This window comes from Schistocerca nitens, chromosome 8 (genome assembly GCF_023898315.1).
Source record: "Schistocerca nitens isolate TAMUIC-IGC-003100 chromosome 8, iqSchNite1.1, whole genome shotgun sequence".
NCBI classification, from domain to species: domain Eukaryota; kingdom Metazoa; phylum Arthropoda; class Insecta; order Orthoptera; family Acrididae; genus Schistocerca; species Schistocerca nitens.
In genome coordinates, this window is record NC_064621.1 from 74,565,289 (window position 1) to 74,591,825 (window position 26,537).

At 44.7% G+C, this 26,537-nt stretch overlaps 1 protein-coding gene across 1 annotated transcript in view; it reads right to left on the reverse strand.

Moving 5' to 3' along the window:
* The window catches only part of LOC126198947 (Bloom syndrome protein homolog), a 217,495-nt gene that overhangs the window by 95,847 nt on the left and 95,111 nt on the right, over positions 1-26,537 (reverse strand). Inside the window, exon 15 of the mRNA XM_049935592.1 lies at positions 10,477-10,608. Coding sequence (XP_049791549.1) covers positions 10,477-10,608 — 132 coding nt within the window. The remainder of the gene's footprint in view (positions 1-10,476; positions 10,609-26,537) is intronic.

A 26,537-nucleotide genomic window follows, 5' to 3' on the forward strand; every position in this document is an offset into this window, starting at 1 on the left:
ATGATTTTGAGATGACAGTGCTGGATCAAGTTGGGATCGTGGTCAGACCTGTTCAACCCAGGGTTCAATGTCAGGTTTGCTGTTGGAAAGGTTTTGGAATAGGGTTGCAAAGTGATATTTCCAGTTGATATTACACGTGAAGGACAGTAGGTCTTTCATCAAATCAGCACGATCACATACAGATTTAGAGTTGAGTGTGAGATCCATGAATAATATAGATAATTCTGGAGGGGAGAGTGCTTTAGACGAGAGCTTGAGGGCACTGTCTGTTGTGACTGGTTCTCATGATTACTATTTTGTACAATATCGTATTTCAAAGAGATAAAAACTTACAAACTTTCCTTCATGAAATAAAATTTGTAACATTAATATTAAGAAGAAACTTAATTGTAATGAAGTTGACACAAAATAAAATTGTGAGTAATTGTTATGTTGTTATATAATATATAGGGGAACGGCAATGGCTGCATAGTGTTCCTTTCCATTGTCTTTATCATTATAGTGTTCACCCGAGTTGAAATGGTCAAAAGCAATAAGTCACACTTATATTTTTAAAAAAGTGCCTGATTTCCAACCCTTGAACCGACAAAGTACTTTCCAAGATAAGTAGAAAATTATTTGTACAATTTATATTACACAGTAAAAATTAGGAATGGGACATATCATGGAAGTGAAATTATGTAAAATATGTCCAAAAATGTATGTCGTGCTAATTTCAGTTTTCAACTGCAGAAAAAAATATATAATTTGCATATATTTATTTCCTTATGATCTTCGGAATGCACAAGTACTCAAAATTCAGTACGTGGATGGTAAATTATGTCAACTTTCACATATTGTGCATAACAACCATCTGATTCACCAAACCAGGATAAGGGGGTCTAACGACATCAGACTTGCTCTCTTACATGACTATCTGCTATACATTGCCAGGGGACAGAGAGAGAGAGAGAGAGAGAGAGAGAGAGAGGTGTTTGCTGCTGTTATTTACACAGTTTTCCTTTTATGCATTGTGGTCAGGGTGTATTCTGCAGTACAATAATTTGCTTCTTTATAATGTCAGCGGGAGAGGTACTAATTTGTACAACAAATTATCCTGAGTGTTGCTCACTGCAGTTTGGAGAAACCTGTAAGTTTATTCAAGGGAACAGTTTTGCAATTTTAAGTGTATGTTTACATGCCTCAGTTACTGTCTTTAACAACTACCCACCAACATTCCTAACAGCAACCTTATATGAGAAGGTAAATGGCATTTGGTGTCCTGATCTAGAAAGAAAGGTTCATATAGTGATGTCTGTCTGCCTCTTGTGTGTTGGTACTGCAAATGTATGCTAACAACTAGTAAACACATGTAGTTTGATGCTGCTGTTTTACAAAGGGTCCTGGTCTCCAAACTTGCCTGATGTGCATGCCCTACATTTGCTCACACTTCTAATAATACCAGAGATGTACGCAGAGGAAGGGGGTGGTCATTATTTGGTGGTGTTATTTAGAGTTATTTTCCTTTTTCTGATTGTGATAATATCCCTTATTCCAACTCCACTTTTTTGTTTTTGTGTGTTTGTGTTTGTGTGTGTGTATGTGTGTGTGTGTGTGTGTGTGGTGTAGGAGCACATACTACTGCACATATTTTATTATGAGGGAGAAAACTACTAAGGTTTTGGAACAAGGCAAGAGATAAACTGCCAGAAAGGTACAACAAATATATTCACAAACTACAAGGTGTACAACTTTGCTTCCGCCTTTTGTCAATAGGTGGTGACAACAGTAAGTAGCGGCCGAAAGAAACAGATCACAGACGTTAGGCAGTTAGCTTGGACCTCAGTCAACATAACCTCATTCAAACATTAGTTGATTTGTGTCTGCATCATAAAGTTCTTGATTGAAAATGTCAGTTTACGAGCCTAATTCTCGTCATTTGCAGGAGGTGTGACTGTTTTGTTTCAATATGAAGGTTGGTTGGTTTGTGGGGTTAAAGGGACCAGACTGCTATGGTCATCGGTCCCTTTTTCCAAAAACTAAAAAACACCCACAGAGAATAAAAAACGAACAACAGAAAAGACGGCAGACGACACAGGACAAGAAAGACTCAGAGAGAGATCAGACAAAACAAATTAAAATCACACAGTGTGTGACTGTGGTTGGCCGACCATAAAGACAAAAAAGGAAAAGCCAACCACCGAGAAATACACTAAAAATGCAGACTAAAATCGGAGGCCATAGGCCAGAATCAACACAGAAAGACAAGCACTTAGATTAGTTGATAAAAGCCCACTGCCTGAATAAAACGCAAAACTAAGCCTGCCATAGCAGGGTCATCAGTTAAAAGGGCAGGGAGCGTGTCAGGCAGTGCAAATGTCTGCCTGAGCACAGCTAAGAGCGGACAGGACAATAAAATGTGCACCACCATCAAAACCGCCCTGCAGCGTCAGAGAGGCAGGTCCCCACAGCTCAGTAAATATCCATGCGTCAGCCGGGTGTGTCCAATGCGGTGCCGACAAAGGACGACTAAGTCCCTGCGAATGGCTCGCATGGATGATCGCCACACAGCTGTCGTCTCCTTGACAGCACGGAGTTTATTATGTGTGGTTAGATCGTGCCATTCAGCATCCCAAAGCGTGAGAACTGCGCGGCATAAGACTGCCCCCAAATCAGTCTCTGGGAGGCCAATGTCCAGAGATGGTTTACTGGTGGCCTCTTTTGCCAGGCGGTCTACATGTTTATTGCCGGGTATCCTAACATGGCCTGGGGTACACACAAATACCACAGATCGTCCGCAAAGGGCAAGAGTATGATGGAGGGACTCCTGGACAGCCATCACGAGACGAGAGCAAGGGAAACACTGGTCGATAGCTCGTAAACTGCTCAGGGAGTCGCTACAGATAACGAAGGACTCACCTGAGCAGGAACGGATATACTCTAGGGCACGAAAGATGGCGACCAGCTCAGCAGTGAAAACACTGCAGCCAGCCGGCAAGGATCGTTGTTCGTAAAGGTCCCCTAGAGGTAGAGCATAACCGACACGACCAGCAACCATCAAACCATCAGTGTAAAAAACGCCAGAGCCCTGATACACGGCTAGGATGGAATAAAAGCGGGGGCGGAAGGCCTCCGGAGGGACAGAGTCCTTCAGGCCCTGTGCCAATTCGAGCTGAAGGCAAGGGCGGGGCACACACCACGGGGGTGTACACAGAGGGGCCCGGAAAGGAGGTGGAAGAGGGAAAACCCCAAGCCCGGAGAGAAGCTCTCGGACACGGACCGCGATCGTACAACCCGACCGAGGCCGACGTTCTGGGAGATGGATGTGCGACTGTGGGAATAGAAGATGATAGTTAGGATGCCCGGGCAAGCTACAAACATGCATAGCATAAGCGGCCAGCAAACGTTGGCACCATGACCGCAGTGGAGGGACACCCGCCTCCACAAGTATGCTGTCCACAGGGCTGGTCTGGAAAACACCAGTGGCAAGGCGTATCTCGCTGTGAAGGATTGGGTCCAGCACCTGCAATGCAGATGGGGATGCTGAACCATAAGCCAGGCTCCCATAATCCAGACGGGACTGGATTAATGTCTGGTAGAGCCGTAAGAGGGTAGATCGGTCGGCGCCCCAGCTGGTGTGGCTCAAGCATCGCAGAGCATTAAGATGCCGCCAACACATCCATTTAAGCTGCCGAATATGAGGGAGCCAAGTCAACTGGGCATCAAAAACCACACGCAAAAACCTATGTGTCTCCACCACGGCAAGAAGCTCGCTGGCAAGATAAAGCCGCGGATCTGAGTGAACAGTGAGTTGCCGGCAGAAATGCATAATGCAGGTCTTGGCAGCCGAAAACTGGAAGCCATGGGCTACAGCCGAAGACTGCGCCTTGTGGATAGCGCCCTGCAGCTGACATTCAGCAGCTGCAATGCCAATAGAGCTACAGTAAAGGCAGAAGTCGTCAGCATACAGGGACACTGAGACAGAATTTCCCACCGCTGCAGCGAGCCCGTTAATTGCTATTAAAAACAGGCAGACACTTAAAACAGATCCCTGTGGCACCCTGTTCTCCTGAACTCGGGAGGAACTATGGGAGGCCGCGACTTGCACGCGGAAGGTACGATGCGACAAAATTTCAGATGAAAATCGGCAGTGGATCCCGAAGACCCCAACCATGAAGTGTAGAGAGGATGTGATGATGCCATGTCATATCGTATACCTTCCGCTGTATCAGGGCAAGCGGCTAAGGCACTGTGAAATTCCCACTCACTGAATGGAACATTGTAGGATTCAGAATGGTGGGTGCGAAATGAAAGGCTCCGACGTTACATCTGCTCTTTAATGGAGCGGAAGGCCAGTGGGTAATTGGAAGAAGCGGAACTCAGAGCAAAATGCTCTGCCAAGCAGTTTTCAATTACGTCGGAGTCAGTATAAACTGCTCCATTCAGTGAGAGCGCTACGACGCTGACAGGGGTCCGATAGCCATAGAGGCGTCTAATCTTGGCCCAGACCTGTGATGGAGAGACATGGAGGCCAACGGTAGAAACATACCATTCCCAGCACTATTTTAAACATAGCTGCACAACAGCAACGGTTCCACGTAATAAAATTATAAACAGCCGACCAGTTGCAATGGATAAAGATTCCCAGCACTCCTACTTGCATTGGTGGATAAGGCGGCGGGCCCGCGCATGCAGCCATTTGAAGGCAATGAGGTGTTCTATGGAGGGTTGTCACTTGTGACGCTGGAGCGCCCGCCAGCGATCTTCAATCGCCTCAGCAATCTCAGGCGACCACCAAGGCACAGTTCGCCACCGAGGGGACCCAAAAGAACGGGGAATGGCAGATTCTGCGGCAGTAACGATGCCAGTGGTGACCGAGAGAACCACCGCATCAATGGCGTCATTAGAAAGAGGCTCAATAGCGGCAATGGAGGAGAACAAGTCCCAGTCAGCCTTATTCATAGCCCATCTGCAAGGGTGCCCAGAAGAGTGACGTTGTGGCAGTGACAGAAATATCGGAAAGTGGTCACTGCCACACTGGTCATCATACACACTCCATTGGACAGACGGTAAGAGGCTAGGGCTGCAGATCGAAAGGTCGATGGCAGAGTACGTGCCATGCGCCGCACTGAAATGTATGAAGGCACCATCGATAAAAGGGAGATGTCGAGCTGTGCCAATACATTCTCAACGGTGGCGCCTCGACCTGTTGCCACTGACCCACCCCACAGAGGGTTATGGGCGTTGAAGTCGCCCAGTAACAAGAAAGGTGACGGCAATTGGGCTATCAGCGCAGCGAGGACATGCTGTGGGACATCACCATCTGGTGGAAGATACAGACTGCAGACAGTAACAGCCTGCGGCGTCCACACCCGAAGAGCGACAGCCTCTAAAGGTGTTTGTAGAGGGACAGACTCGCTGTGAATAGAGTGAAGGACATAGATACAGACGCCCCCAGATTCCCTTTCATAAGCTGCCCGGTTCTTATAATAACCCCGATAGCCACGGAGGGCGGGGGTTCGCATCGCTGGAAACAAAGTTTCCTGAAGAGCAATGCAGAAGAAAGGGTAAAGGCTGATAAGTTGTCGGAGCTCAGCTTCGACGGTAGAAGAAACTGCTGCAGTTCCACTGGAGGATGGTATTGTCCATGGCTGAGAAAGGCATGAAGGGACTGGGGAGGCAGTTTACGCCGCTTGTTCACTCGCTGCCACCGATTCAGTACCCGCGCGAGTGACATCCATGGCATCTGAGGGACCGGTGAGATCAAGGTCCTCAGTGGACACCAGGATCTCGACCTCATCCTCAGATGCAGAGCTCCAAGGGTGCGGTGGGGTCGGTGCCACCGCAATTTCTTTGGCCTTAGAGGCCTTTCTCTTGGACTTCTCTCGCTGAAACTTGGGTTTCACTGGCTGGGAGGGCTTCACCGATTCAGTCTCCGGGACGGAGGAGGATTGCGAAGCCCTACGACCAGCCGCTGGTGGAAACTTATGCCACTGTCTGGCGTCATCCTTCCCACTGATGGAGGTGGAAGCCTGGGAAGGGAGGGACCCAAGAGACCCTTTACGACCTAGAGTAGCCGAAGAAGTTGGATGCTTCTCCGGCTGAGAAGCGGGGACGGACGTCCCCGATGGGTGGGAGGGTGTTGCTCCTGAGGTACGTGGCGCAGGAGCAACTGGGTGGGTAGAGGCCACCACGGGTAAGGGGGCAGGAGGAGTTGTACTGCTCGTCGATCCGGCTGGAATTATCGAAACTGATGGGGTTAACACAGTTGTTATAGCAGCAGCATAGGAAGATGTCATTCTCATAGGGTGCAGTCTATCATATTTCCTTTTGGCCTCAGTATAGGTCACTCGGTCCAGGGTCTTATATTCCATGATTTTGTGCTCTTTCTGGAAGATTCTGCAGTCTGGCGAGCAGGGTGAATGATGCTCTTGGCAGATGACACAAATGGGAGGCGGGGGCACATGGAGTATTGGGATGTGATGGGCGTCTGCAATCTCGACATATGAGGCTGGAAGTGCAGCGGGAAGACATATTGCCAAACTTCCAGCACTTAAAGCACCGCATCGGGGAGGGATATAGGGCTTGACGTCACATCGGTAGACCATCACCTTGACCTTCTCCAGTAATGTATCACCCTCAAAGGGCAAGATGAAGGCACCGGTAGCATCTGATTATCCTTCGGACCCCGATGAACGCGCCGGACGAAATGGACACCTCGGCGCTCTAAATTGGTGCGCAGCTCGTCATCAGACTTCAAAAGAAGGTCCCTATGGTAAATAACTCCCTGGACCATATTTAAACTCTTATGGGGTGTGATCGTAACGGCAATATCCCCCAATTTGTCACAAGCAAGTAACCGTCGTGACTGGGCAGAGGATGACGTTTGTATCAGTACTGACCCAGAGCGCATTTTGGACAAGCCCTCCACCTCCCCAAACTTGTCCTCTAAATGCTCGACGAAGAACTGAGGCTTTGTGGAGAGAAAAGACTCCCCATCAGCTGTCCTACAAACTAAGAATTGGGGCGAATAACTGCTACTGTCATCCTGAGACTTACACTCCTCCCACGGCATGGCCAGGGAGGGGAACGTTTTTGGATCGTACTTCTGAGCATTAAATTGAGCCCGAGAATGCTTAGAGACTGCTGGCAGCTGGCGGCCAGTGAGAGATGATGTACCACGCTTCATTGCGGGTCATCTGCCCTGATGCCACCTACTCTGACCAAGGGCTCTCCCCACGGGTGCCACCCAGCCTCAGCATGAGCTACCTGGCAGGATGGCCATTGCCGGGTGTCCCGATACCCCAGGAGGATAGGCATCTACTCCTTGGCATATGTGGGCAGTTAACAGCGCAGGCATCGGTAGAGCGATCCCTGTGTTGCCAGAGGGCTACAACTAACAGGGTACATGGCAGCCCCACCACAACGGACTGGCTACCGTGCTGGAAGTTAGGTGACATGTGGTCCATGGTCGCCGTCAGTGCAGAAGTGGCACTGCACAGCGCAAGGTGGAAAGTGCACGCAGGAACGTATCCATGCCCAAGAGATGGAAAGCGGACAGGACTGCAATGCAACGACGAATAAACTGGCGAAAGGTCTGATCGCAAGATGGACACAATGCACCTAGTAAGGCGCCCTTCCACAATCAGTTCGCTCTTCGGAAGAATTTTGAGGTATGGAGGTCAAACCCTACAGGGGACCATCACATAAGGCCGAAACTTTGGGGACTCCTTTTAGTCACCTCTTACGACAGGCAGGAATACCGTGGGCCTATTCTTACCCCCGGACCCGCAGGGGACTTCAATATGAAGAAAACAGTGGCTGAGTCTCATTGAATGCTCTCAAGTACATATGGTAAGGACGCTATTAGTGAAAGAACATGTCTTGAGTGGTTTCAAGCTTCAGGAATGGTGATTTTAATGTCGTAGACTGGCATAGTGATGGAAGAGAGAACGTTTTCGAAGATGCAGAATTGGAGACATTTCTGAGTGAAGACTCGCGTCAAACTCAAGAAGAATTGGCACGATTAGTGGGAATGACACCCAAGCCATTTCAAAACATCTCAAAGCTATGGGCATGATTCAGATAGAAGGAACTTGGGTCCTGTGTGAGCTGAAGCAAAGAGACATTTAACGGTGTTTTTGTGTTTGTGAACAGTTGCTTCAGAGGCAAAAACAGAAGGGATTTCTGCATTGCATTGTGACCAGGGACAAAAAATGGGTTAATTATGATAACCCTAAATACAAAATATCATGGGGATATCCCAGCCATGCTTCCACATCGACAGCCAAACCGAATATTCACGGCTCCAAGATCATGCTCTGCATTTGGTGGGACCAGCTCACCGTTGTGTACTATGAGGTGTTAAAACCAAGTGAAACAATCACAGGTGCTCATTACCGAATGCAATTAATGCGTTTGAGCAGAGCATTAAAAGAAAAACGGCCACAATACAGCGAGAGGCACGATAAAGTGATTTTGCAGTATGACAATGCTCGATTCCACATTGCAAAAGAGGTAAAAACATACTTGAAAACGTTAAAATGGTAAGTCCTACCCCACCCGTCGTATTCTCCAGACATTGCTACCTCTATCACCTGTTTAGATCAATGGCGCATGGCCTACCTGACCAACATTTCCGATCTCATGAAGAAATCACAAATTGGATCAATTCATGGATCACTTCAAAAGATAAACAATTTTTTTTTTTTTTTTTTTTTTTTTTTTTTTTTTTTTTTTACGCGGGATTCGTACATTGCCCGAAAGTTGGGTGAAAGTATTGGCCAGCGATGGAAAATACTTTGAATGATACATGTGTAACCAATTTGTTTCATTAAAACCTCAAATGTTGGGGAAAAAATGGTGGAAGCAAAGTTGTACAGCTTGTATATTAACAACTAATAGAAAATTCAGAATGGAATAACAATGATTTATGAAAATGACAGTTTGCCACTGACCATACAGAGGAGAAGTTGAGTAGCAGACAGCGATAACAAAAAGACTACAAGTTTTTGGCCAGAAGGTCTTCTTCTAAAGTAGAAAACACACGCTTTCACAAAAGCACAACTCACACACACACGACCACTGTCTCTGTTCACTCAGCCCGTGCTCAGTGGCGAGAGACAGTAGTCATATCTCTTTCTCTCTCTCTCTCTCTCTGTGTGTGTGTGTGTGTGTGTGTGTTGTTTCTCCCCCCCCCCCCTCCCCCCTCCATTCGTTTTGGTCAAAAGCTCAAATGCGTAGAAGACTTTTTGTTATGCCTGTCTGCAACTCAATGCCTCCTTTACATGGTGAGTAGTAACCTATCCTTTCACAATATTTACATTATACTAAAAACTAATTACCATTAACAGTAGGTGATTTATTTTACATATTGGTTTCACAGGACATACTTTCCTTATAAATATAAGGATTTCAAACTGGCACCTTACATAATTAGTAGATTTACCAGTACTATAAATAAGCAGTTTTTCTTTGACTTTATACTGTGTGACAGCTTTTAATCTACATTGAGAATTATTTATAATGAAACTTGTTTCCCCACAGCCTTATCACACCTTTTCACACACAAAAATCCAATTACTCATATAAATTAAGGAAGAGCACCTCATATGATATACTTTTAATTTAATTTTGCCTTTCTGAATTTGGTCTCTTTCCTGCTTGTGTCTGTGGATAATTTTGTAAAAATTACACAGAAAAATGAAACACTCTTCACATTAGTAAGAGAAGCATTCTTCACAATTTTTCTGGTCCCATAATCAGTAACAGCACAATTATTATCTAAATGAGATAATGACCTAAACTGTCACCTGCACTTCCCAACTACAATTAAGGTAAGGGGCTGTCTTATCCAAAATTATTTTGCTAAGGAACCTAAATCACAAATGTTGTCCATAATCTGAGTACTAGTACAAGTAATTCAATGTTCATTGTCCAAGGATTTCTTTGGCAAGCTCCTACCTTGATTAAAGTCTGCTGGAAATAGTTGCTTGGTCTTTATAAACTTCTCATTGCTAACTCTGACTTTAATTTTTCACGTATACTACCAACTGTCTGTCATCTTAAAGGGTTGACTGCAAATTGTTGTCAACAGAAGCAGTGCAGCTGTATTGACTGAAGCTTGCAGGTTTGCAGCTTTTCTTTTGCTAAATTTGATTGTACTACTCACTTGAGACTTATTCCTAACAACTCTGACGCAATATGCAATAGTTGGAAATTCGTGGAAAGTTCTTACGGGACCAAACTGCTGAGGTCATCGGTCCCTAAGCCTACACACTACGTAATCTAACTTAAACTAACTTACGCTAAGGACAACACACACACACCCATGCCCGAGGGAGGACTCGAACCTTCGACGGGGGTAGCCAATGGAATAGTTCTGTGTCTTTCCATCCATTATTAATAGCTATAGCTGTAATGTCATAATAACTTATTCAATTTACCAATTAAGAATATGATTTATAGTTAGTGTACTAGTGATATATTTAGCTGTACCATTTTGGTGTCTTCATTCCCAGCTGATGGAGAATATCTATACGAACGCGAGGTGTAGCAGTAGCAGTCAGTGCCAAAGTTGGAACACCAGGAAACTTCGCACGAAGAACACAAAGTTTCTTGTAATCAGGTCTGCAAAAAAAATCACATAATAGAAAAGTTATAAAATACTGGTGCTTTTAATAAATGGAATTCTCAATCCAAACTCAAAACAGTCTTGTCTGACCTTTAATCGCAGTAATAGTGTCATTCAGTGAGAAGACATACTGCAACAACCATAGTTCATGTTAACACAAGCACAGATAGACAGAGAGAGAGAGAGAGAGAGAGAAGCACAAAACAACATAAAATGAAAAGCACACACTAGGGAGGCTAGCGGCACTGATAGTAGAGGCAGTAGTGTTCACTTTCTTTTCCATTCTGTCTTCGCCAATTTTTTGGGGGTTTCAGCAATGTACCTGTGCATCTTTACTAAAGACATGCTGCGTATTTTTCTTAACTACTTATATTTCATGTATTATTTAATATCATGCTTCTGCTGTCTGTTTGCTACTCTCTCTCTCTCTCTCTCTCTCTCTCTCTCTGTGTGTGTGTGTGTGTGTGTGTGTGTGTGTGTGTGTACAGCTTATTATTTGGCTTCCCACATTCACTTGTCCCAATCCTTACTATAAATCACTGGTGCCCAAGGAATTTTTCAACCTCAACTCTGATAATCTGTCTCTTCTACACTTCTTGGAAAGGACTACACCTTCCTGAATAAAAACACTTCGTGTTATAGACCTCTCAATTGTGCAACCCCATTCTTTGCTCTCATTATTCTCACTTTTTTCAGCCTTAAAACTATGATGTCAGCAAGTCATTGTTGCGTAGGTGAAATTCGCACAAGTAAAATGCAGGATGCGACAAAAAAGAAACAAATCCTCTACTCTCCAGGCAAGAATTTATGTGCAGTAAGAGAATGAGAAAAGTGCCATGCCAACAGTTCCATTAAATTTTGATTTACAATATTGTACCTCTATACAGTACTTAACATCCAATTTGTTTTCACAAGCACCACTTGTTAGGTATACCACTGTCTTCCTCAATTTAATTATTGTCATTCATGTGGTTTACTACTGCCTCTCTTATAACAGAACCACATTTGGTCAGGTTGTCTAATTTTCAAACAGACCTTGTGCCCAATCTCAGTGACGGCAGACTGATCTTTGTTTCACACCGTTTATAGCCAATTCCCCTAAACACTATTCTAGTTAACTTAGAAAGCAGATCTTAAGTAGTCCTGGCAAAATTTATCTGTGTGTCAGGACTGCTCCATTTTGGACAGGACAACAGAAACTACCGGCATTACTCAGGTCTGTGTAAATTGGTATAACTAAATATGGCATTACACAGGTATGTGAAAGTTGAATATCTATTGGTGGAACTAAATCATCTTACAACTGTGTTCAGAAAAAAATGCCACAGATAAGGTGAAAATAAGTGAACTCCCCTTTTCCTTGTAGTTCAGATACTATATCAAAGAATGTACACTCCCACAAAATTTCCAATCATAAAGTAGCTTTCTACTAGCTGATCGATTCCATCTCACAAATTTTCTGGGTTGCAATTATTATTTTCTAATTGAACAGCCTACAGATTTACAAAGTTGATATTAACTCCTAATCTATTGTCTCTTCTCCAATTATGATTAGCCGCATTTATTGTTTCCACGCACATCTTATCTCATTCGTGCTCTGTAGATCTTATTTAGCAATACTGTGCAGAATCACTCAGCTACTACTGTAACAATCTTCTCCTCCCAAAAGTGAAGCTTACCTAGGCTTTCTTGTTTAGCTTACGTAAAGTCATGCTCTCTTATTTATAAGTACTAGTTTTATGGTCTTGCACTAAGTCATAAAAATAACTGTTCCTAATTGCATGTAAGAGACAGTAAAATGAAAACAAGACAGATGGAAAGAAAGTACGTAAACTGTTTATTATTTCAAAAGTAATCACCATAATGCTTTCACAGAAAAGTGTCTGCAGTTGTCTACAGAACCATGGATGTACCCAGGCATGCACCTCTTCGTCCAAAGCAAATCAATAGCCACGGATGTCTTTCTTCAGTGCTCCAAAAATATGGAAACCATATGGGGAGAAATTGGGACTATATCACGAATGTGTAAGGGCTCCCCAGTGAAAAGTTCTGTGGTGTAGTCGAAACAGCCTTGTCAACATGTGGACAGGCATTATTCTGCAGCAGGATGGCGCCATCTGTCAGCATTCCTGGTGACTTGGACTTGATGGCATGCTTCAATTTTTGTAATGTGTCCATGTATCACAGTGTATGAATTGTGGCACCAAGTTCCAGAAAGCCAATGCAAGTGAGCCCTTGCAGTCAAAGAAGAAAGTCACCATGGCTTTCCCAGAGCTGAAGGGCACAGCTTTGTTCTTTTTGAGTGGGAGTGCACCCATGTGCTTCTATTGTTGGCTCTGACACTTGCTCTCTGGATCAAAATGATAGCACCACGTTTCGTCATCTGTGACAATATGAAACAGAAAACGGTATACACCATCATGATACTGTTCTAGGTGCTGCAGTGGTATCAACATTCTGTTCAACTTCTGCTAGTCCAGCAGGCTGTGCACAGATTTTTCAGAGCTTCAAATGCTCTGTCATGACAACGTGAGCAGTACCATGACTGATGCTCAACATGATTCGAATGTCTTCTACCATCCACTGTTGATCATTTATGATGGCAGCATCCACTGCAACAATGATAGAAGGGGTAATGATAAAATGAGCTCGTCCTAGCTGACTGCTGTCTTTCAGTGGTAGCCAATCTTCTCAAAATCGTTTATTTCACACAAATACTCACATGTGTGACGTACTGTGTTTGACATACACAACAGACAGTGAGACATGAATTTTATTTTCCTGTCACTCCTTACACAATCAATAACTGAACAATGCCTGGCTGTTTCTCATTCCTGGTGTCCATAATGAAGTTAGGTGGACACAGAGCTCACTAACCTCATGTCAAGCGTTACTAATGGACAAATGGCACAGCAGTGAACTTTTGCACTGTTCCTTCCTGATTCCCAACAGAGGGCAGTTCTATACACACACCTACCACCATTACCAATGTCTGCACCATGCTCGGTATATAGTCTGTATTGTTTTCATTTAACTGCCACTTATACAATACAGCTCCCCATCTTACTTACAACCATCATTTGAAACTATAATTAATAAAAACAAAAAAACAAATCAATACAGTTAAGTTTACGCTATAGGTACACAGATAGCAAAACACTATTTCTGCTGTGGTCAGCTCTGAAACAACACTTAAGTCATGTGACTGGTGGAATAAGTTTAGTCACTACACAGTCATGTCACACAATGTGAAGCAGAGCTGACAATCATAGTATTTATTATTTATAGCCCAAACGAAGTGCGGGTTTTACAGCTGAGCAACCTACTGTATCAATATTACATGATAGTGATCTGCTGTGCCTTCACATGGGTAGCACTAAGTATCTACAGCCAGATGACTTGTGTGGCATAGTGGTAGTTTCATTTATGAACCACTAAGTAGGGTTAAAATTAAAATTCGTACAACAATGGCTGAAAGCAATGGGAAACTACAGCCATAATTTTTCCTGAGGGCATGCAGCTTTACTGTATGATTAAATGATGATGGCGTCCTCTTGGGTAAAATATTCCGGATCTCTGCGTGGGGACTACTCAAGAGGACATTGTTATCAGTCATGGGTGACTGGAATTCGACAGTAGGAAAAGGAAGAGAAGGAAACGTAGTAGGTGAATATGGATTGGGGCTAAGAAATGAAAGAGGAAGCTGACTGGTAGAATTTTGCACAGAGCATAACTTAATCATAGCTAACACTTGGTTCAAGAATCATAAAAGAAGGTTGTATACATGGAAGAACCCTGGAGATGCTAGAAGGTTTCAAATAGATTATATAATGGTAAGACAGAGATTTAGGAACCAGATTTTAAATCGTAAGACATTTCCAGGGGCAGATGTGGACTCTGACCACAATCTATTGGTTATGAACTTCTAGATTAAAACTGAAGAAACTGAAAAAAAGATGGGAATTTAAGGAGATGGGACCTGGATAAACTGAAAGAACCAGAGGTTGTACAGAGTTTCAGGGAGAGCATAAGGGAACAATTGACAGGAATGGAGGAAAGAAATACAGTAAAAGAAGAATGGGTAGCTTTGAGGAATGAAATAGTGAAGGCAGGACAGGATCAAGTAGGTAAAAAGACGAGGGCTGGTAGAAATCTTTGGGTAACAGAAGAAATATTGAATTCAATTGATGAAAGGAGAAAATACAAAAATGCAGTAATTGAAGCAGGCAAAAAGGAATACAAACGTCTCAAAAATGATATCGACAGGAAGTGCAAAATGGCTAAGCAGGGATGGCTCGAGGACAAATGTAAGGATGTAGAGGCTTATCTCACGATGGGGTAAGATAGATACTGCCTACAGGAAAATTAAACAGACCTTTGGAGAAAAGAGAAGCACTTTCATGAATATCAAGAGCTCAGATGGAAACCCAGTTCTAAGCAAAGAAGGGAAAGCAGAAAGGTGGAAGGAGTATATAGTGGGTCTATACAGGGGTGATGTACTTGAGGACAATATTATGGAAATGGAAGAGGAGGTAGATGAAGATGAAATGGGAGATATGATACAGCGTGAAGAGTTTGACAGAGCACTGAAAGACCTCAGTCGAAACAAGGCCCCGGGACTAGACAACATTCCATTAGAACTACTGGCAGCCTTGGGAGAGCCAGTCCTGACAAAACTCTACCATCTGGTGAGCAAGATGTATGAGACAGGCGAAATTCCGTCAGACTTCAAGAAGAATATAATAATTCCAATCCCAAAGAAAGCAGGCGCTGCCAGATGTGAAAATTACTGAAATATCAGTTTAATAAGTCACTGCTGCAAAATACTAATGCAAATTCTTTACAGACAAATGGAAAAACTGATAGAAGCCGACCTCGGGGTAGATCAGTTTGGATTCCGTAGAAATGTTGGAACACGTGAGGTAATACTGACCCTACGACTTATCTTAGAAGAAAGATTAAGTAAAGGAAACCTACGTTTCTAGCATTTGTAGACTTAGAGAAAGCTTTTGACAATGTTGACTGGAATACTCTCTTTCAAATTCTAAAGGTGGCAGGGGTAAAATACAGGGAGCGAAACGCTATTTACAATCTGTACAGAAAGCAGATAGCAGTTATAAGAGTAGAGGGGCACAAAAGGGAAACAGTGGTTGGGAAGGGAGTGAGACAGGGTTGTAGCCTCTCCCCGATGTTATTCAATCTGTATATTGAGCAAGCAGTAAAGGAAACGAAAGAAAAGTTCGGAGTAGGTATTAAAATCCATGGAGAAGAAATAAAAACTTTGAGGTTCACCGATGACACTGTAATTCTGTCAGAGACAGCAAAGGACCTGGAAGAGCAGTTGAACGGAATGGACAATGTCTTGAAAGGAGGGTATAAGATGAACATTAACAAAAGCAAAACGAGGATAATGGAATGTAGTAGAATTAAGTCGGGTGATGATGAGGGAATTAGATTAGGAAATGAGACGCTTAAAGGGGTTTTGCTATTTGGGGAGAAAAATAACTGATGATGGTCGAAGTAGAGAGGATATAAAATGTAGAGTGGCAATGGCAAGGAAAGCGTTTCTGAAGAAGAGAAATTTGTTAACGTAGAGTATTGATTTAAGTGTCAGGAAGTCGTTTCTGAAAGTATTTGTATGGAGTGTAGCCATATATGGAAGTGAAACATGGACGATAAATAGTTTAGACAAGAAGAGAATAGAAGCTTTCGAAATGTGGTGCTACAGAAGAATGCTGTAGATTAGATGGGTAGATCATATAACTAATGAGGAGGTATTGAGTAGAATTGGGGAGAAGAGGAGCTTGTGGCACAACTTGACTAGAAGAAGGGATCGGTTGGTGGGACATGTTCTGAGGCATCAAGGGATCACCAATTTAGTACTGGAGGGCAGTGTGGAGAGTAAAAATCGTAGAGGGGGACCAAGAGATGAATACACTAAGCAGATTCAGAAGGATTTAGACTGCAGTAGGTACTGGGAGATGAAGAGCTTGCACAGGATAGAGTAGCATGGAGAGCTGCATCAAACCAGTCTCAGGACTGAAGACCACAACAACAACAACAACAATGGTAGGTAACTGAATATCATCTCTTTCATATAACTTAAAACAATTCAAGCATCACATTTCAGGAAAGTTCTCATGAGGCACAAATATTATCTGTTTCATATTTAATTGGCCTTTGGAGGGACATCTCATGGGAATGATGGGAGCTGGGAGACACCATGGCACCTGGTCTGCCCGACTGTAGCACCAGCTCTATACCAAACACTCTTTTCTTATCAGCTTAATATCTGATGTATCTTGCATCATAGGTTGTTCAGGAAGTTAGTGGTAGCTCATTTCAGCCTCCGATTAGTGGCAGTCTGCACCGGCCTGGTAATGCAGATGCAATTCTGAGGAGTTCTGACATTCAGTGCTAGATGACAATGGCATCACTTTCACAATGGTGCACAACTTTTAATTTATCAAAGTTCAGCCAATTTACACACAATATTTATAAATTATGTACATAAACCTTCCTCATGAGTCAGTCTAACTATCACCAAAAACCACATCAAAATCTCTACAGTAGTTACTTAAATTAGCCTGACATACAGACAGAAATTGCGGTAGGGGACTATAATGTATATAAGTATATAATAGAAGAAGATGTAACACTGTAGGTAACATTATTTCCGTAAAATTTTTAGTATTATTTAGGTAGTTAGTACTTTAACATTTGAGTGTGTAAAAGTGCACCATACAAAGTATGAAACATTGTATTAAAATGTTCTTTCCACATACTTTTTACAAGTGCTACAATTATCTTTTCTTCTATAAATTCTCCTTTTTGCAGCACACACAACGGCATTTAAACAATCATTGTTCCCGCTCATGTGAATGGAATAGGAAGAAACACTAATAACCGGTACAATGATACATACCATCTGCCGTGCACTTCTCAGTGGTTTTCAGAATATAGATGTAGATGTTTTTGCCACACTGTGCCTAATCTGATTCATCATTCACACAAGACTGGAAGAAGACGTATCAGTTGTGTAGGAAACATTTTGTTTCAGATGAATTCTCAAAAATACATGTAAAACACATTACTATGCTGTTATCATAAGTGATTGGCACTTATACACAATATAGAAATTTTTGTTTTATGACTTTACTAAATCAAGTACAGATACTGAAACATTAAAACAAGTAGCAGAATTTACCTGATAATATTTGAAGGCAGTGTTACTACTCTTGTGGGTGGTGTGTGGGTATTAATGGCCCAACATGGAAGAATAATCTACACCTAGCTATATTACTGATGAATCCATAGTATCTGGGACTGCTGGGCCAGATGTTGACACACCTAATGCCATATAACCTCTAGGGGTGGGTTGGCAGTAGGAAGTAGTGGCACGTAAGGCATAACTTTGGCACGTGGAGAGAATACTTAAAGATAAAAAAACTGTGTGATCAGGACATCTATAGCACTCTAATGGAGAAAGTCCAGGGAGGATAAATATTGTCCATGCATATCAATAACACAAAACACTTATGTGGTATTAGTTGATTGCAGAAGCATCCATGGTTAGGTCCCAGAATTAGCCTCAACAATTAAATAGAATGAAGCCTACAAAGCACACCGCTGATCATCAGTATTGAAGGCAGCATGCAAACAAATACTGAGTTGGCATGGGGTTAACTACATGTTTTGATATGCAAATCATTAGCATTTCAGCATATTTCTAAAAAATAGCCAGGCATAATGATATGTACATCTATACTACTATATAGAGACAAGATGGTGTTTCACATTGTTACCAAAATCTTGACAAGTTCTTGATTGATTTCCTTCAAAATTTTACATGCTACTCTAATAAACATTTGGACATAAATAGCCAACATATTTGGAATATATATATGGCATATAGATATGTAGATATAGGGTACATATAATATGTACAGGGGGAACACTGTTAATAAAAATCTCGGAAAGTTCTTGATCAATTTACTTCAACATATTACACAATACTATAATAAAAACTTAGATGGTTATGGACTATATATTTTTAAATAAAAATATACAGGTTTTCTGTTAATACTGACTGTGAGAAACAAGACACAATGCTGAGCTGTGAAAATGTGCAATTTCGTTTTCTTCCTTGCAGTAAGTTAAAACCATAATAGCTGGGCATTTAATCCATTAGATAAGTTGTTTCTCCCTTATATATTCTTTCTATTTACATACAATTTTAAACAAAAACTGTGTACCAACACTGTGCTTCTTTCTCTTTCTTGCAGTCAATTTTAACAGAAAACAGGGAAGTTTACGGTAGCATTCTAATCGTAAGCTGATAGGTCATAAATACTATGGAATCTGAATGGTTTGAAACTCTGTAATCTGATTCATTCACAGATTAAAATTCAAAATACTGTTACTGAAGCTACTACCCTCTCAGATCCAGATTCACCTATTTAGGGGAGTGGAAGGAAAGGGGGGGGGGGGAGGGGGATGGACACAAGTGGAGGAGGAGATGGACAGACCGAGGAGGAGCAGGAGATGCTTATGGAGGGGTGGGAGGATGAGATGGGCAGGGAGAGGGTGGAGGTGGAGGAGGAGGAGGAGGAGGAGGAGGAGGACAGAGAGAGGAGGAGTAGGAAATTTGGAGGTACATCCTATTCCCACACACATTAAATAATGGCGAAGCATTGCCAGTTCGCTTGACCTGTATAAAAGAAAAATTATGCAGCCAGTTTTTCATTCAAAAATTGCATTTGAATTTTACTTATTTGTGAGAAGATAGTGTCATGCCTAATGTAAGAAGGAGAAACATTCAACAGCTGCAGAATTGAGGCCTACTGAGGCTATTGTTTATCATTCCACAATATTGCTGCTCATGTGGATTAGGTACATGACACTGATTGTCACACAAATATGGAATCAATAGTTTCAAGACCACATTCAATGCCACACGGGTTATCAGTGGACCCATGTGACTTGTGCCTGAGATGAAAGAACACTGTTCACTTGGCTGTGCTGTATCACACAGCCAGGTCACATAATGTGAGCACAACAAAGCAAATACCCACATCTACATCTGGATCACATTAGACTCCCAGGACGGTAGCTGTTGTGACAGCTTCACTTGTCACAGAATCATTCAGAGAGGCACACAGACAGTGGTGTGCACATGGTCAACAATGGATACAGGAATGCCACTGTGATCACGTCAGGTTCGCATAGTCAGTAATTCAGACAGCAGCTGTTACATTTATGATGTGATAAGACTGGTGGCTGGGTGCTATACTGGTGTTCTCGGTTCTGAGGCATCAGGGGATCACAAATGCAGTAGCCACCAGAAAGATCGCGACAGGCGCACATCAGCACAGCGCGTCACGGACAGTAGTTGCCGCAAGTAGAGTCCCGTCCACCAGAGAGTATGCGAGAATTCGGCCGTGACCTCTGCTGGCGGAACAACAACAACAACTAAGGCAGCACGGGCCGTGCCCAGTCAGTTCACATCGGGCATGTCTAGCAGACAGTACCCGGTCTACACTATGTGAAGTGCTACGGAAAACGTGAACCGTGTTACTACACTACTGGCGACGAGTAGGGTCGTTCTTTCGCGTGTTGCGTCGTCTTTCCGGTTTCGCAGCTTATCCACGGCATGGAGGATTTAGTGCGGGTTTTGGTCGAGCAGCAGACAGAGCTCATGGCAACCATGAAACAAGTGCTTCCGGCCTTGCTCACCACACAGTCTGCTCCAGCGCCGTTCCCTCCTCCATTTCCCCCATATGACGAGACGGCGGAGGATTGGGACGCATATGAACGTCGCCTTCGGCAGCATTTCCAGGCGTTTCATGTTGCCGATGTGGAGGTTTGTCGTGTTCTTTCCTTGCCTTGGATATCTCCCTCGCTGTATCACGTTTTGCAGCAGCTAGTGCCGTTGCAGGAACCCTCGTCCTTGTCTTTCGACGCATTGTGTTCATTGCTGTCATATTATCGCTGCCGCACATATGTTGTGGCGGCTAGGGTCGAGTTCTATCAATGCAAGAAACAGCCCCATCAGTCTTACTGGGCGTGGGCCGCTACCCTGCACGGTCTTAGTCGCAAGTGTCATTTTGTCACGGAGCAGTCGCGAGAGTCGTATGCCCACATTATGGTGCGCGACGTCATTGTTCGTTTGGCCCCTGATAGGGAGGTCCGGCAAAAGGCCCTGCAGTTGGAAGACCCTTCCCTTGAGGAAGTCCTATCCATTGCTCAATCGTATGAAGTCTCTCACGCCGTAGGCCAACAGTTGGAAGCGTGGTACGACGTCGTGGCCGTTCAGGGCGGAGCGGCCGTGTCCACTGCGTCCGGGGTGGACAATGTGCGAGCGGTACAATCCGGCCATTACGCCGCCGCCGCACGGCGCGTAAACAGAGTTCCGGCCACCGGCCCCTGTTACCGTCCTGTGCGTCGTGCTACTATATACATCATGATCGGCCAGAGTGCCCCCAGCATTCGGCCATTTGTCGCAGATGTAATAAAAAAGGACACATTGCTAAAGTTTGCCGCTCAGCCTCAAAAGAATTGAAGGAAGCAGGTACGGATGACATGGACGTTGACATTCAGGAAGTTTCATCGGGCCAGGCTCCCGACACATCGGCACATAAACTCTTTATTGAGGTGTCGGTTCGGTCGTGCCGATTACAACTGCAAGTAGATACGGGTGCGGCAGTTTCCTTGTTGAATGCACAAACTTACTCCGACCTAGGGTCGCCCCCGTTGGCCCCAGTTTACCGGCGTCTACGCGTTTATGGTAAACAGTTCATTCCCCTACTGGGTCAATTCACTACCGACGTTACTTACAAATCAGTCACTCGGCCTCTTACTTTTATTGTTGCCAGTGATGCGAGCTCCACTAACCTTTTTGGCTTGGATGTATTTCAAGCTTTCGGTTTTTCTATCGCGGACACCATACAGTTGGTCTCCGAAGATGATCCCTATCAATCATTGGAATCTTTGATCTCTGACTTTCAGGATATCTTTGAGGAGGGCCTGGGGCATGTTTCAGACTTTGAAGCCCACTTAATGTTGAAGACGTCGGCTCACCTGCGTTTTCTACGCGCGAGGCAGATCCCCTTGGCTCTCCGCCCTCAGGTAAAAGAAGAACTAGACCGGCTGACAGCCCTCGGGGTCGTTCTTCCCGTTTCTTCTAGTGAGTGGGCATCGCCCCTCATTATTGTCAGGAAACCCTCGGGAAACTTACGTCTTTGTGGCCACGATTAATTCCCAATTGGTGGTGGACACCTATCCTTTGCCTCGTTCTGATGAATTGTTCTCCGCCGTGGCAGGAGGCCAATATTTATCGAAAATCGATCTTTCGGAGGCTTATCATCAGATACCACTTGATGAGGACTCCAAACGGCTGGCAGTCATCAACACCCCATTTGGCCTTTACCAATACCAGCGGTTGGCCTTCGGAATATCCAGTGCCCCGGCGATATTTCCAGCGTTATCTTGAGCACATCACGTCGACAACCCCTCATTGAATTAATTACCTGGACGACATAATTGTCACTGGCCGCAGCATGCAGGAACACTTGCACAACCTTTGCACCCTCGTTCTCAAATTCAGGTCTGTGGGCTTGCGTTGCAACCTACGTACGCCGAACTTCTTCCAACTGTCCATTGAGTATGTGGGCTACACCATCTCTCGGCACGACGTCCAGCCGCTGGGAAGCTTGGTGCAAGGTATCGTCGAACTTCCACGGCCCGCTTCGCTGAAGGAGTTACAAGCTTTTTTAGGCAAGATTGCCTATTACCACCGGTTCATTCCCAGGGCTTCCACCATAGCCCACCCCCTGTACTGCCTTCCGTGCAAGGGTGTTCCTTTTGATTGGTCACCTGCATGCGAGCGAGCGTTCACCTTGTCGAAGGGCCTCCTCACGACCACACCTTGTTTGGCTACTTTTGACTCCAATAAGCCGTTGGTCCTGGCTACAGACGTTTCGCAGTATGGGGTGGGGGCGGTCCTGGCCCATCGCAACGCGGATAGCTCCGAGCAGCCACTGGCGTTTGCGTCTAAAACTCTTAGTCCCGCGCAGGCCCATTACTACCAGGTGTCTACGCTGTTACCAAGTTTCACCCTTTCTTGTATGGCACGAAGTTTCAGTTAATCACTGACCATAAGCCATTAATATCGTTATTTGACCCCGAACCTCAGATTCCGGATAGGGTGGCCCACATACTACAGCACTGGGCCTTGTTCCTCTCTAAGTACCATTATGACATTCATTTTCACCCTACCGGACAGCATGCCAACACCGACGCTCTTTCCCGTCTTCCTGTGAGCCCGGATCCTAAGTTCGATCGGGAGGAGATTATGTGTTTTCATTTGGATGTGGCGTCCCACCAAGCGGTTGATGGCTTCCCAATCACTAGTTCTAGAGTCGCCAGGGAAACGGCAGCTGACCCGGTTCTCCGGCAAGTAGTTCGCCTCGTTCAGCAGAGGTGGTCATCCTGACCTCCAGGCCGGACCTCGGACTCTCTTCGTAATTATTTTGTTCTACGAGACCGCCTCTCCGTCTTGGAAGGAGTTCTCCTTCTGGCCACCGATGATGCAGCTCCTCGCTTGGTTGTTCCTGCAAGTTTGCGAAGAGAAGTCCTCACATTATTACATGAGGGACACTGGGGTGTTTCCCGTACTAAAACCTTGGCTCGCAGACATGTGTACTGGCCCAGTATTGACAGAGAAATTGAGCACTTCGTGGCCGCCTGTTCCCAGTGTGTGAGACAACATTCATCTCCCAGGTCAGCGTTCTCTTCATGGCCGCCTGCAACCCAGGCATGGGAACATGTTCACATCGATTTTGCGGGCCCGTTTCTCAATGGCTTTTGGCTCATTGTCATTGATGCTTATTCCCGATTCCCATATGTGGTTCGCTGCTCCTCAACCACTTCGGAAGTTGCAATTCAGGCACTCGCAAAAATCTTTTCTGTGGAAGTTCTGCCAGTCGCCCTGGTCTCGGACAAGGGACCTCAGCTTATTTCGCAGGCCTTCCAGGATTTTTGTAGGCACTTCGGTATTCGGCACGTTCGATCTCCCCCCTTTCATCCACAATCAAATGGGGAAGCTGAGCACATGGCGCGCACATTTAAGACACAGATGAAAAAGTATGTGCACGAATTTCTGGCGGAGGAGGCGTTGACGTTTTTCCTGACGGCGTACCGGACCACACCGATGGGAGAACGGAGCCCCGCAGAGCTCCTCCACGGGCGCCAACCTAGGACTCTGCTGCAACCTCCTCCGGCCTGTTCCTCACCAGTCTTCGCACAACGGAGTACCCGGTTTTTCTCCGGGTATGTCGGTCTGGGCACGTGGGTTTGGTCGCAATCCACGTTGGATACCGGCGGTGGTCCTGTGCCGAAATGGACCCCGGCTCTATACCTTGCAGGCGGGGGACTGGGAGGTACGTCGTCACCAAAATCAGCTACGTCCACGTTTGGGCACCCACCCTCCGACCCCTCGGGCACCGGCTTCACCATTGCCGGAACCCGTGTTGTTTTCTCAGGGGATGCTACCGCTCCTCCCCCTTGTGACTCAGCCACACTGCAATGGTTCTCAGCCTTGGCGGCCTCCTGTAGCTCCAGCACCGGCATCCCCATCGTTAGAGATGCCCCGGCGAGAGCCGGCCCCCCTCGCAGGCCTGGTTTCTCAGGAGGCTAGTTCACCTGTGGTCGTCCCTTCCCCATTGTCCCTGCCACTGGGTCTTGCCCCTCCCGAAGCGGACCAGGATCCTGAGTTCAACGGCTTGTCTCCCGTTCTGTCTCGGGCTCCGGTGGTGGGACGACGGGGGCCTCTTCATGTGGGTCACTTCCAGCTGTATTCGAAGGTTCCGGCTCGAGGGTTGGCAGATCCCCCCCGACTCCAGCCTTCCGATGGACGTGGAGGTCATCACTCCTGCACGACGTTCCACCTTCCGATGCAGCGGATCACAGTGGCTTTACCCCCCCCCCCCCCCCCCCTGAAGGACGAGGAGTGCATTAGCCACCAGAAAGATCGCCGGAGGCGCATATCGGCATGGTGCGTAACAGACAGTAGTTGCCGCAAGTAGAGTCCCGTCCACCAGAGGGCATGCGAGAATTCGGCCTTGACCTCTGCCGGCGGAACAACAACAACAACAACAACAACAACAACTAAGGCAGCACAGGCCGTGCCCAGTCAGTTCACATCGGGCATGTCTAGCAGACAGTACCCGGTCTACTCTATGTGAAGTGCGACGGAAAACGTGAACAGTGTTACTACAACAAATTTAGCATTGGAGGGCAGCGTGGAGGTAAAAATCGTAGAGAGAGACCAAGAGATGAATACACTAATGAAGAAGCTTGCACAGGATAGAGTAGCATGGAGAGCTGCATCAAACCAGTCTCAGGACTGAAGACCACAACAACAACAACAAGATAATGCAGGACCTACTGCAAAACAGAGGGTGTTCGACAGCTGTCCTGGCCAGTATGTTCTGCGAACTCTGGTGTAGTGTTGAAGCAACATGGAATAACGTACCAGTATCCATCATCCGAGCTCACATTGACTCAAAGCAAAGTCAGGTTACAGTCATTCTTACTGCCACATATGACAGCTCTGCATACTAAATCTCACATTGTTTGTACTCCCAAATCACCTACAAATTAAATCCTGTATTCTTCCCTTGACACTGTGTTGCTATTGTTGTTCTGGTCTTCATTCTAAAGACTGGTTTGATGCAGCTCTCCACACTACTCTATCCTGTGCAAACCTCTTCATCTATGCATAAATACAGCAAGCTACATCATTTGAACTTGTTTACTGGTTTTCAAGCCTCAGTATCTCTTTAAAAGTTTTATCCCTCACACTTCCTTTCATTACCATACTGACAACTCACTGATGCCCCGGGATGTTTCCGAACAACCAATGCCTTCTTTTATTCATTGTGCCACAAAGTTCTTTACTCGCCATTGCTATTCCATATGTCGTTATTAATTATTCATGTATCTATCTGACCTTCGTAATTCTTCTATAACACCACACTTCAAGAGAGTCTGTTCTCTTCTTGCCAGACCTGCTTATTGTCCATGTTTCAGTTCTGTACAAGACTATTCCCCAGATAGACATCTCCACAAAAGACTTCCTAACATTTAAACTCAATTAGATGTTAACAAGTACATCTTTTCCATAAATGCTTTTCTTACTACTACCAATAGCTTCTCTTCCTTCTAGTACTGAATTCCAGTCGCCCCGGGATGTTTCCGAACAACTAATGCCTTCTTTTATTCATTGTGCCACAAAGTTCTTTACTCCCCATTGCTATTCCATATGTCGTTATTAATTATTCATGTATCTATCTGACCTTCATAATTCTTCTATAACACCACATTTCAAGAGAGTCTGTTCTCTTCTTGCCAGACCTGCTTATTGTCCATGTTTCAGTTCTGTACAAGACTATTCCCCAGATAGACATCTCCACAAAAGACTTCCTAACACTTAAACTCAATTAGATGTTAACAAGTTCACCTTTTCCATAAATGCTTTTCTTACTACTACCAATAGCTTCTCTTCCTTCTAGTAGTGAATTCCAGTCGCCCATTAGAATTAAATTTTTGTCTCCCTTAACTATATGAATAATTTACTTTATCTCACCACATATTCTTACAATCTCTTCATTATCTGCTAAGCTATTTGGCATATAAACTTGTACTATCATGGGTGGTGTTGGCAATGTGTAAATCTCGGCTGCGATAATGTGTTCACTGTGCTGTTCACAGTACATTACACACATTCATATTTTTCATATACATTATTAGACCTATTCCTGGATTACCCTATTTGATTTTGTGTTTCTTTTTTAAATTCTCTAACCTACCTCCCCTGGTATGCGATCTAATATTCCACAATCCGACCTGTAGAACACTAGTTTTA